The sequence below is a fragment of the Rhopalosiphum maidis genome, chromosome 3 (genome assembly GCF_003676215.2).
Source record: "Rhopalosiphum maidis isolate BTI-1 chromosome 3, ASM367621v3, whole genome shotgun sequence".
Lineage (NCBI taxonomy): Eukaryota > Metazoa > Arthropoda > Insecta > Hemiptera > Aphididae > Rhopalosiphum > Rhopalosiphum maidis.
In genome coordinates this window covers 8,233,590-8,247,866 of record NC_040879.1, presented here as the reverse complement: position 1 = coordinate 8,247,866, position 14,277 = coordinate 8,233,590, and the positions used below count along the sequence as shown (strand labels likewise).

The following is a 14,277-nucleotide window of genomic DNA, read 5'->3' as shown; positions in this document are numbered from 1 at the left end:
TGGGTAGTATTATGATATAATAGTTACGACAACTAATAACTAAGTACCTATCATTTTTGCAACTCAGTATTTATCACCATAGATACAAATGTAATTTTTCAACATTGAATAACAGTATTACACATTTACAAATTAAACATAACTTAAATTTTATTTATTTTAAACATCTACATACAATTTACACATTTTAAAGACAAAATAACACATAATAATGAATTCTAACTATAACACTAACAAAAAAAAGACGTTGATGCCTCGGAATGATAATAAACCATTAGTAAATCAAAAAGATAAAACTAAATCCTATACACGTGACACGCCTATCAAAATCACTGCTATTGAAATTCTTGAAAACAAATGCAATCCTATTTCGAATATTGACTTTAATAATGAGGTAAAACAAAGATCAATTACAAACGACACTAAAACAAATAATAAACAAGATGGTTCGAATCAAATTTTGGAATTAAAAGAAGAAACCCAAAACCTAGAACTTTTAAAAATGAGTAGCCTCAATACCAGATATCGATTAAATTATAAAAACTATGTTCAAGAACTTCATAAAGCATTAATACAAGATTGTAACTATAATTTATTAGATTATACCTCTTTGAACGCATCATTAGACTTTGAAACATTGACGAATGTCACTAGTCAGACGTTGAAAGCAATACAGGTTCGTTCTGTAACAACTATGATAGATAAAAGGATTAAAACTTTTTAATAAAAATACGTAGATAATACTAATATTTTTAAAATGTATTAAATATCATTGTATTATTAGTAATATGACTGTAATATTATTAATATTTAAATATGCATTCATAATATTATTAACGTAGGTACATAATATATACATTTATCGTTATATTATGTTGATATCGTTTTTTTTATTATTTACAGGATCAAAAAATATTTTCGGTATTAGGATATTTTCCAACAGTTTCTCTGGAAATGAAAAATCGTGGTTGGGTGGAAAAACGAGATCCGTATAGACCGCCAACAAATTATTCTCATTATTTAAAATCAGCACGTAAATATTTCAAAAATATTTATGTACAAAGAACTGTCAGAGTTATTTAATACCTTAGGTATCTTACAAATATATATATTATGTATAATTTTAATTTAAAGCATACATGGTTAATTGGATTGAATCGCCTCCGCTTTTATCGTCAATTAATGAAAATGAAGCTATCATAGAACGCCTTAAAAGTGCGCAATCTTGGAGTATACTTAAAGATAAAAAATCGGATTTTATCTTCGTCACAAGAAAACGATTGATTAGTTGGTCCAATTTAAGTGAATTGACATCTGTCAGTCAGATGACAAGACACGTGTTTTGTACCAAAGTACTTGAAACTACTTATTTAAAAATAGTCATTAAATATTTAGCCTAACTACTGAGAAATCGTATTAAATAGACCTTATACTTTATATTAATTAATTTTTAATTTTTAAAACTAATGCTCGAATAGAACATTGTTGTAATCACACGTTTACATTGACGAAATAAACGTATAAATAAAAATAAATAGCACACAATTCTTATAAGTAATATGTAGCTATAGCTTTATGGATGGACATTTTTGAAACAACTCTTATTAAATATTATTTTAAAAATAAATTTAAACTACGAGTGTATTTATAACTTTTTTTTTTATAAATTAAGAACCATTGTAGAATGAATTAACTATTGGCAATTGACGGTTATTAAAAAAATTAAAATTACCTAGCATTATAAAATTAATACAATTAAAACAATTTTTTATTTTTATTATTTCATAAAGCTTAATTAAATTGTATTAACCATTAAAATAATAAAATCTAATATAAGTAGGTACTTTAAAAATTAATCCATCACGATTTAAAATAAGTTCCCAGATGGCAGATAGGTATCTACTAAAACTATACTTTTATTATACAACTATTATTATTTCCAAATATATATATTTTTTCACGTTATTCGTTTGAACTGTAATTTCATTTAAAAATCGGATATCCAGTAATAGGCAATATTTTTGACTTGTTTCCACAATGGTTAATAATAATGATAAAATACATAATTCTTAGAATATTCGTGAAATTACATTTTTATAGAATTTAAACTTTGAGTTAAGGATACCCATATCAATAAAACACTTGTTATACTGAATTAGTTTTAATTTTTAAATATGTAGGTACCTATCTATTTAACATTATATATTGTTACGGTTAGGAAAATTGTATAAATTATGAGTAATATCAACCTAATGTCTTAATATAAAAATAAAATTATCATTTACTTGAAAGTATTCTTATTTATTTTAAATACTAATGATACAACTTTTACAAATTGATTTGTATTGCAGTTAAATATATTATATGTCCATAACGATTATGTTTTGTTTTACCAAGCTAATTAATAAACCACAAGGTTAATAGGTTAGCTCATAATATCTATTTTTAAATATAGAATGGTTTAGCACAATGTTTGGAATCTTACAAGCATTTTGTGACAAATTTGATGTTTCCAAGATGTCATTATATTCGATCTGACGCAGACAGTGATGCATTTGTTGAAGATTACATTACAACAGCGTTAGTAAGCACACTGAAGATTATCGTAAAAGCGATTGAGAATAATAAAACAATTTTCACTTCAAATGGCAATGTAATAATTTTAATTTAATAATAGCAGTACAAAAATAATATTTTTTCCCTACCAGATACCATACAATCTTATTGATTTTGTAAAACGATGTATAACAAAATTTCTGAATAAGCACATAACTGGTAGTACAGAAATAGATTTGTGGACGTTTAATAGTCAAAAAGAAGTTTGGAACGAATTTATGATTTATTACACAAAATTGATCATCGATAGCAATGCCAAATTTGATCATGAATATACATATGAATTAGAAGTAAATACGTTTTTATTTATTCATAAGCTTTTGAAATAAAAACTAAGTATTGATAAATTTAATATTTTTAATGAGAGCTTTTGCTCTTTCACAATGATTGTCTGTCGCCAACAAACACCAGGGTGCACCGGAGCTAATATCATCTTATTACTATAGGGCTTGGAAATTTTAGGAGTTGCATATTGTTCTATAGCCTCTTAATTTTTAGTTGACAGAGCTAAAAATCCAACCATACAATTACGATTTTAAAAATCGAAAATTTATAATGCATATTTTGTTAATTTTAAGGAAAAAATGTATATTTAATTGATTTTCATAAATACGCATATCATGCATATTTCCTGTCCGTAAATAAGAAACGAAATTGCGTTTCGGGTGATAGATATTGATTATTTTAATGTAATATTTATTTTAGATTTTTGACAAACTTAACTTTTAAAGGCATTATTTAAAAAATTTTCAATTTTTAGAGAATTTATCACAGTTATTTTGTATAGTAGACATACATTGTTATACCAAATTTAAATATTTATAGATATGACTGCCTCCTACAATAATAATAGATTTTAATAATATTCGTTTACGAATACCAGTATACAAATTCTATAAAATTTAAAATATCTTTGCAATCAACATTGTGCGTAGTGTATATTTATGATTATATTATTTATATCACACTTTATTTTAATAAGCTATTAAACCGCTATAATTGTAATAAAATACAATTATAAGGATATATTTTTTATTAACGAAGTTTGGAACAGTCTATGTTACAATACTATAAAGATTTTAAAATTTTGCTCTATAATAAGTTTATAAAAATTTAGAATTTTATTGATGGTAAAGGATATGGAAAATTGGTATAGTGTGGATAACACTAAACAAATTTAGGAAAATTGGGCATATGTTGCTAAAACTAATTATAAGAACACTTCTTTTCGACAAAGATGTGTAGATTATTTTTACCAACATTTTACAATTCTTTAAATGTACATAAATATATATATATAAATTATCTTTAAACCAAAATGTGCTAAACGTATTATATAGCAATTGTCATTATTGTTTATTGAATAAGTTTTATAAATTATAATATATTACACGTTAATTATCAGTCTAGTATGTATGAATTTAAGTTGTTAATATTATATTATATTGCTTTTAAATCTAAATTTTATTTGGATTAAGTTGTGTATATTTACTAAATGTGTTTAAAATATCTGGTAAACGCAATCTGTAAAAGTAATACATTATATATTTTATTCAACAGTACTATACTACTATACCAATATTATGTTTTAGTTTTTTCTGAATGATGTAATATAATATGGTGTATATGGTTCTATTGGTCCTACAAATTACCTATATATATTTTTCATTAAAACGACTTAGAATCTAGAAAAATGTGTTTATTTTAGTTTGATTTTAAAAATATAAAGATGTCTAAATTAAAAAATTATATTGAATTAAATTATAATCTTAAAAACTAATTTTACATCGGCTGGTGTATATTTTTCATTTGAAAATTGTTTTTATTATTAATATTATTTATTATTGAGAATAAACAAACTTCAAACATATTTCTATGCACTTTTGTTAATAAAAAAATTAATCCAAGTTACGCAGGTATACGTAATGCACTGTATTCAATCCACTAAGTGTAATTGATATTCTTACTACTGATTTGTCAATGGAATTTCTGATGTATTAGTAATTTTAATGTTTCATCTGTGTTATAATATATAGCTAGATGTCTATGCAAAATGTAAATATTTACTAGAAAACGTGAAAAAATATTGTCCTCAACACTATATAGATGGAATTACCAACACATGGATCATAAAACCCTCTTCAAACTGTTCGGGTCACGGTATTATGTTATCTAGGGATTTACATTCGATAAAACGAAAAATCGCTGAAGCAGGTGTTTTGAAGAATAATTATATTTTACAAAAATATATAGGTAAAACAATTTTTAGTATTTCAAAGTAAACAAATAATAATTACCAAAATTATTATTATTTTTTAGAAAGACCCCTTTTAGTTAATACATGTAAAATTGATTTGCGACAATGGTTTTTAGTGACCAATATGAGTCCAGTAGTTGTGTGGATGTACAAGTTAGTATACACATTTATAATTTAAGAACATAATTCTATGGTATTTTGACTGCATGTGTGATCTATTTATTAAAATTTATAATACATGAATTCCATTAAGGGGATTGGAAGTGGTGACTTTCTGTCTTTGTCTAACACACGTGGAACATAGATATACGCCTGGCAAAAATTAAGGTACTTCTAGTAGTTCGATTTAAAATATGTAAAGATGATTGAATTGGTATACAAGTTTACTTTGCATTGGTCGAAGCATTTTTTCGATTGTTTAATTATTTAAAATACATATTTTGATGAAAATAAATATTTTAAATTTTATAAATTTGTCAATTTTTATTATTAAATATATTAAAAATATGCTTCGATCAATGCAAAGTAAACTTGTATACAAATTCAATCATCTTTACATATTTTAAATCGAACTACTAGAAGTACCTTAATTTTTGTCAGGCATGTATAGCTATTTTTCCTATGTTCCACATATGTAAGACAAAGACAGAGAATTACCGCTTCCAATCTCTTTAAGTATCATTTGTTATAGTCAGAGCACTGTGAGGACTACGTTTGCACATCAGATATTATAAACAATAATTTTCATAAAACTTTTTTTTTTATATAGAGAGGGTTATGTTCGATTTTGTGCAAACAGTTTCTCCATGCTAAGTATGCACGAATCCATTCATCTCAGCAATGTCAGACTGCAAATGAAATATCGCAAATTTAGGAATCCACTAGTACCCGATGAATGCATGTGGGATTATAGAGAACTACAAGACTATTTGAGGTATAAATCACATTACTAGTTTACCACGTAGATTTTAAAGGTCTTGTGATAATCGTAATTTTAGTTGAAAGCTACTCATATTTTGTAGGTATACAAATTAAACAATACGTTGTAAGTAAAAATGCTTATTCCGATTTTCATTCTGAAAAACTATAAAAACTCTGTATTATGTAATACCATATGTAGTATACGAGATCATACTGGTTTACAAATTATTAAAATGTCAAGCTAAAATACTTAATCAATTAAAATCGATGAAAGAATTATGACGATGTTCTATTGAATTAATAATCTTCTGTTATATATTTTTTTTTTATCATTAAATCATTATAAATTACATAGAATACAAATAATTTCAGATATTTTACATGATTGTCTATCTCTTTTAAGCTATTAGCTTGTTTTAGAGATAGAGAGTAATATTAATAATTAAAAACATAATTTATATTATATAATTAGCAAACTAAAGTGATGAATACATTAGAAATTAAAATAATATTAACAATAGAAAAATTTTAAAAATGAGATATTTTTACATATTAAATATAACGAAACATATTATGAAGGTCTTAGATTAATTGAAAAAATAACCAATGATAAACAATTTGTTTAATATTAAATTTGGAACAGTGAATATTTTTTTATATTGGCATGGCATACAGTTAAAATAACAGGCCATAGATAATTTACAAAAGATTGACCAAAAGTTTTATAAGAATATCTAACAGGTGTATTATACTTTATATTTTCTCTTTTACAATCCAACAATTTGTAACCTTTATCTTGACTGAACCTTTTAAAAGTGAACAAAATAGCAATTTTTTTATAGAGAAATCTAGTCGGTAAAACTCCCAACTCCTTGTAATTTTGATTTGTAGAACCTTGCAGGGAGTACTTATTTAAGCGAATTCTTATTATGTTATTCTGATTTATTTGCAGTTTGTTTAAAACAGTATCGCCCAATCCCCCCTCCCATACTAACATTACGCATTGGAATATTGATTGATATAGAGCAAAATAAATAACCCGCATTGTTTACTTGGGCACTAAACCTTTTAATTTATGGAATTAATAAGTTATTGAGCGTAACTTCTCAACTAGGTTTTGAATGTGAAGATTCCATCGTAAGTTCTTATCAAATATGATAGCTAAATATCGGGTACTATCTACTTCTTTTATAACTATACATTTACTTACGTTACTACAACTGCTACCATCGACACATCTATGAATTGTTATGAGGTTAAGATTTGGAAAACTTTTATAAATCGAGAACGTCATAAACATGGTTTTTTGTTCATTAAGCGTTAAATTTCTGTCGAATAGGCATTGATAAACTTTGTTTAAGTATAATAAAAATAGAATCGGACCTAATACACTTCCCTGAGGGACTCAATATTCAACGACACCTTCTTGTCCTATTATATTATTTATTATAACCATTTGTTTTCAATTTTTTAGATAACTTTCAAACCATTTTAAACTAAGATTATTAATACCAAAATTTGGCAATATCTGTAGTGAGATATATACTTTAATGTATACCATATTATAGTATATTAGGGTAAATATCACTAATAATAATGTACGATTAACGCAACGACATGGTCAACAGCCAAATGTAAATTATGTTTTCTGCTTGGTGCCTATATAGTAGTCACCAGTACTATTAATAATAATCAATTTTATTGTAATAATATACTATTTTGTGCTAAATAAATATTTTGTATAATATAACTAAGTAAGTATTTCCGTGTAGTCTTATATTTTATATTTTAGAAATATTGGTCAAGAATACGTATGGGATGAATTAATATTTCCCGGAATGGGCGAGAGTATTTACGCCGTGTTAAAGGCTGCTACAGATATTTCGTTTTACCGTGACAAAACGTTTCAACTGTTCGGGGCTGATTTCTTGATCACCGAAAACTTTATCCCTTATTTGATCGAAATCAATTCGATTCCCGGACTGAATCCGTCAACGAGCATAATCGCCAATTTGGTGCCTATGCTCCTTAGTGACATCGTGAAAGGTATGCGTAGTGACCGTAGTGTTTTATTTATTTTAGTAATTACTGATTTTTATAATATCCGGTATACTAGATTTTAAAGTATAGTGAAATATATTTTATGGTAGGTATTGGATGAAAATAAAAATTCTTATTTTTACGGGCCATCCAGTAACAAAAAAAAGATTAATTAACAATTAAGTAAATATTATATTTTATTGTTGTGCTAGAAGGGAGCTAAAAGTTTTATACAGTAATAAGTATTAAATTAAAGAAAGTTACTTAAAAAATAAATACTAAATTAAATACTAAAAGGTATAATAAAAAAGTATTTAAATACTTATTTAAATATGAATTTAAATTACTAATTATAGGCAATATATGTATTAAAAAAGGTCATCATGATGAAATATGTTCCCCTTATCCCCACCCACTATTTGACTCCCCCTGTTTAACATAGTATTATTGTCGTCCGAAATGTTATATTATAGTAACAGTGGATTACGAGAAAAATTCGAACGCCGACACCGGGCTGTTTATGAAAGTCGTGCCCGAAAATTTGAAATCAGCCTCCGTGGTGAAGTTAGATTCGTCTGAGATCGCCGCAAACAACGGAAATTTGTACAACTCTACAGAGGCCACAGTAGACCGTGGCTGCAATAAATTCAACTTGCGTGTGGGCATTGAACCAACACCGTTCACGACTGAATACCACCACCAGTGGATGAACGGGGTCAATAAAAAATTAGCGTCACTAAGGCTACGGATCAACACCCAGAAGACGACGGACGACAGTGGAGTTAATTGTAGTAGTAAACATCGTAATAAATAATAATCTTAAACGATATATTGTAAATTTTAATCCATACAAAATGTTTTATTCATCGATATATATTCTAATATTTTTGAAATAGGTATCACAATTTAAGTGAAGAAAAACACATAGGTATCACTTATCTACATAATAAACGTTTTTAATTTTAAAAATAACTATTAGTTAATATCGTTTAATGTATATGTTTTTAAAATATTCTTAAAGATTTTCAATTTATTAGTATACTATAGTGACCATTGTTCTTATTAGTTCCTATTAGATATTATACTAGCTACAATAACCAAAACTCAATCATTAGGTATAGTTGAAAATTACCACTTGCAACTTTCAAAATAATGCAGTGTAAATGATATTGATTGAAGTACTAGTATTTTTTTTTTTTTTGACACAAATTCAGAAATTAATCTACAATGATTTATGTAATATACACAACTATGAGTATATAAAAGTAATATTGGATATTGTTCAGGCACACATATGTAGAACACAAAGCAAATTTTAATTTTACAGTAGAATTTTTTAAATACATTTCGATGTCGTATTTCGACTAATTTGTTCTATTAATTGGCATAGGAAATTTTAAATTTTTTTAGTTTCTTTTCTAGAAATGTAGATTAAAATTTCTCTGAGTAGAAAAGTTAAAAAATTTAATGCAAAGCTCCTCGTAAGTTGATAATTTCTCAATTAAAAATGTATAAAAATAATACTTCACGATAAGCGTTTAATAAAATTCTTAAAAATTGTGAAAATTAGCAAATTATTTTGTAGTTAGTAATTCATAATTTTTTTTTATATTTAAGATTTGAAAATTTAATATAAGTTTCTTAATGCATTTTCAACCTATACATAAATAAAAATTCTACCAGAACGCCAAATTAACTTTTTATGAGCCTTTCAACTTCAAATTCAAATTCTTACGACAGAGTAAAGTAGTTCATAAATCAGAATATTATAGTATAATACAACTATACATTTTATGATAACTTGACACATATTAAAATTTGTATGATTGATTTGTTCAGACAATTATTATTTTTATTTAAATTTTGTTTATTTTTTGGAATATTAAGTATAGATACTTAACTATTTTTTAACGTGGACAAGTCATATTATTAATTTATTAATTATTATATTAAAATTTTTTGTTGTATTATATCAAATTTATACTATTATAGGTTAGTAATTTTATATTATTAATTATTAAATTAATTTACTTCATTTTTGTTTTTATGTTTTATATATTGTTTGTTATATTACGAGTAACTTTTATTTTAACCTTTTCACTCCCAGAATAATTTTTTTTTGAAATGTCTAAGTAGTACCTACAAATCAATTTCAAAATTGTATGATTTTTTTACTTAGAATTTGAATATATCTTTCCACAAGTACAACAGGAGTGAACGAAGTCAACATTTAAATTGCTTTTTTTACATTATTAAAAAATGTTCCATTTTGTTATTGGTTTTAACTTATATTTTGTAGTAATTATAGAAACACTTTTTTAAATGATCTATTTAAGTTTGTTTTTAATAATGAATAGTATATTTTTATTTGATAAGTTAACGTTGTCGGCGTGATGCGTGAATATTACAATGTAATGATACCTACTGTTAATTCCCCGTGTCCATCGGGAAGGACATAAACGTCATAAACTCCCGTGCGTTTTACGGGTGTGTCATAACAGTTGCGAATATTTTGAGTTTTTGAATACATGCTTATAAGCAATATTATTATTATGTTTTGTTATTTTTTTCGTCATTCACGCTTCACACGTGTACATTATATATACAAATTACAAGTGATACAAATAAACGTAAATATAATAAATCAACAGCACTTATATAATATGTCTAGTTGTCTAGTATAGTAGTATATAGTAGGATAATAGGAGTGATAGGGTTGATGTGGACGATTATTATAAAAATGATGGTTTTTTTCTTGTAACAATACTTTATAGGTAATAGGTATTAATTTTATACTGTTACCTGATTTGTTTTTCTGATGTAGTTTATATGAATTTATTTTACCTGTTTTTTTCCTGTTGGAGTTTGCACTAAAAAAAGTTAGGTACACCTGGCGGAATTTACTTGTGCCCATTTATGCACTCAACAACTAAGATGTCGAATAAAACCAGGTCGTCCTCACGACTTTCTTATAGTTGGCCTATAGTATTACCTGACGTATATTATAACTATATTGTAGTTATTAACTATTAATTTATTTCATGTTATGAATTTAAAAATAAGTATTGTTTATAGTATATTATATATTCGCAGAATTCGCAACTATATTATAACTGTAATACAACTGTAAGTACTTAAAATTTTTTTACGAAAATAAGGTTTTGGTGCCTTGAAATAGATAACATTTTTTTCTAGTAGTTTAATATGATAAAATATCTTTGCTTAAATTATTTTTTGTTATACCTACCGCGTATTTCATTATTAGATAAATAACACGTATTTACATTATTTATTCATGAATTCTTTTCACGAATACTTAAGTATCTTCAACACAATGGTGGCTCTATCATACTCGATCACCCATTTATATTTTTATAAATAATATTTTCAGGAAAGTATTTGCTAAAAATATTTTAGGTATAATATGTTATATTTCTCAGTAGCGCCAAAATATGTAGTTACCAATGCAATTGTCATAGGTAAAGTTAATAGGTAAAGGATCACCTTTTTCATTGAGTGATCAAATTTACATTAACCTAACCTAGATGGGTGTCAAAATTTTATCTAATGTTGTAGGTAAAATTTTGGACTTCAACGTCACTGATATTTCTAAATAAATAATTAAAAATATATCTACTATTATCATTACAAATGTACTACAGTAAGACTTAAATGTTCCTCCGTTTTCTTTTATTTAAGTGCTATGTCTAACAATACATAACTTTTTATTTATTAATATATCAATGTATGCGATTTTAAAAAGTGTGTATTTAGTACCTAACTTAATTGATTTTTTTTTAAATGGGCAAAAAAAGCATATTTAATTTGAATATAACAGTCAAACTTAAAATAATATAACTTAATATTTAAGAATAATTTGTAATTTTATAGTTACAGACGAGAGATGTAAATATCTTAAGCTAGCAATATCGTATTGTATATTTATATTTTATAATAATAAATTTGATGTCTTAACAATAAATTTACTATATTTAAATATTTGAAAATATGAATTATTAAAAAATGATATGATCAACTGTTAAATTGTTTGTTTAGTTTTATTTTAAAATTAAAAATATTGTATTAAATAGTTCAATAGTTGGTAACGTTGCATTAATTTTCGTACACAATCTTACACAGTAGGTACTTATAATCGTGTTACCAAAGGAGACAAACGTACCTATACTAATTATCTGAATAATAATATACAATTATACAAATTATACAACCACATTGCGTTAAAGTACGGTGTATTACGGTTTTATTATCACCGTTATTAAACATTCTTTAATTATTAAAGAATATTAAAATTTAATTTTTGTTTACCAAAGAATTCTACAGCCGACAATCTGTGATATTTTCAATGTGCATGCGATATCTTGTATATTAGTTATACATAAGACCTAACTACCTAAGCCGCCGCGCGATTCACTAATTTAATATGATGAATGATGTTGCTAAAATATTAATTTATGTAATCCTTAGGTTGGAAACCCCCGAGTCTAAGTCACTTATTATCAATATTGACCTTTATCCGACGTCTTGATGATTACTATTCTCGGCGGAATTAAGACGTTAATCAAATTAATAAATTAATAATTATTATACAAATGTTTATTAACAGTTAGTTATATTTACAAATAGCAGGTCCATAGTACCCGTCATCCGGTGTTCATCTGTTAACGGAATTAGATTTCAGTTATTGTCAATGTACACAGCGTATCATAAAAGTCAGACATGTATTGAATCTATCAGCAGAAGCTATAGAAATATAGCAATAATTTTTCTTATTTAAAACAAGCATATAGTATGTAAGTACCTACAATAGTTTATGCCGTATTGTCGTTTGTGGTATTGGAACTACGTTTTTTTTCACAAATAAACCACAAATAAATATATATTTATTATGATACAATAATTAATACTTTATATTTATATATTTCACCTATTGAATTACAAAAATATTTTTTTTTCCAATATGTACATAATATAGCATTCTGTACGTCATTACGAATTTAATTTTTTGCTTAACTAATAAGAATGGTTAAAATTACTTAATATTATAATTATTTTGACTTGACCTCCTCCTCCGAAATAAAATCCTGGCTACGTCCCTGATGTATATTGTCAATTTATAGTGATAAGAATAATATTTAATACGAATAATTCTCTCTTCTATTAGTATTTAATATATTAGGTATATACCTAGTACCTACAATATAATAATACTCTGGCCTTGAATTTGTATTCTTTTTTTCTTGTTAAATGCGGTTGCGATTTAGTCTTGTGATAGTCTAATAGCGGTGAAACGCGATTACGCTCGCCCATTCTTTTTACCTGTAAAAATGTCTGTATCGCTATCCGCTGTCTGTCATATTGGTACCGGTAGCCTTCACGATGAACGAGTATCTCCACTGCATGCGAATACATCTGAAATGTATATATATATATATATATATCATGGCTTCTAAAGTACTAACTAATTTACCAATATTGGTTTTATCTATATGATTTATTAGGTAGGTAACCTACAGGTGGTTCATGACGTCGTGGTAACGCTCTCCGTATCGCACAAATTTATAGAATGATGTCATTTAAGAATGTCATGTACACATCAAAAACACCATGATTGTGCTCGAGCCTATAATATTAGTAGATATTGCCCTTTTAAAAATTTTACAATACACTATTTAAAAAAACAGTTGGACTTGGTTAACTTGAAGTCAAAGTTAAAAATTTGTGTTAACCAATTTCGACTGTACTTTATTAATACATGGCATTATAGGCATTTGTCATAGTATTTTTTTGTTCAACAACTTATATAATTTAAGTAATTTATATTTGCTCAAGGTCAATCGTGTTGTGTTTTTCGCATGTAAAAAGGTAAGGGTGGGCGCAATCGTGTCACACCCTTATACAGAGTGATTCTATTATATAATTAAACATTTATTTTTTCAAAAAGTATTAACTGTTTTCATTTTTTTTATCAAAATATTTTTATATTTCATGCTTTTCTAAAACTATATAACATTTTAATTTTTCAAAAGTTGATAGTGAAACACTATTCAATAAAATGGTAAAAAAAATAAATGTTTAATACAGTTTGAGAAGAGCATGAAACAAAATGCTTTGAAAAAATAAAAATGAATCACCCTGTATAGGTACACGGTTCATGTATAAACTGCTTTCTACTCAAATCGTCGTGTGCGTGTTGGTATTGTTATAAAACATCCCCACGAGTAGGCTCCTATACACCACAAATGGCGTTGGAATTTTGTCTCGAAAACATTTCCAAGAAACTGAATACAATGAACAAAGTAACCATCCCCACCAATTGTATAATTCACATTTTTACTCGGGTGGTGACTCGCTAGTAACGCCATGAATCGGGCGTCCAGACGGCAGACAGTATACAGTCAGTATCAGTCTATTTCGTGCACACC

At 26.1% G+C, this 14,277-nt stretch overlaps 1 protein-coding gene across 1 annotated transcript; it reads left to right on the top strand.

Annotated features, from left to right (window-relative positions):
* Positions 1 to 211: 211 nt before the first annotated feature.
* On the top strand, positions 212 to 8,670 carry LOC113559623 (tubulin glycylase 3A-like). Its single transcript, XM_026965372.1, has 10 exons — positions 212 to 676; positions 904 to 1,033; positions 1,135 to 1,352; positions 2,456 to 2,653; positions 2,709 to 2,906; positions 4,653 to 4,869; positions 4,936 to 5,026; positions 5,643 to 5,807; positions 7,587 to 7,840; positions 8,308 to 8,670. Exons 1-10 carry the CDS (start codon positions 212 to 214, stop codon positions 8,646 to 8,648), a joined length of 2,277 nt encoding a protein of 758 aa, XP_026821173.1. The 3' UTR covers positions 8,649 to 8,670.
* Positions 8,671 to 14,277: the final 5,607 nt, after the last annotated feature.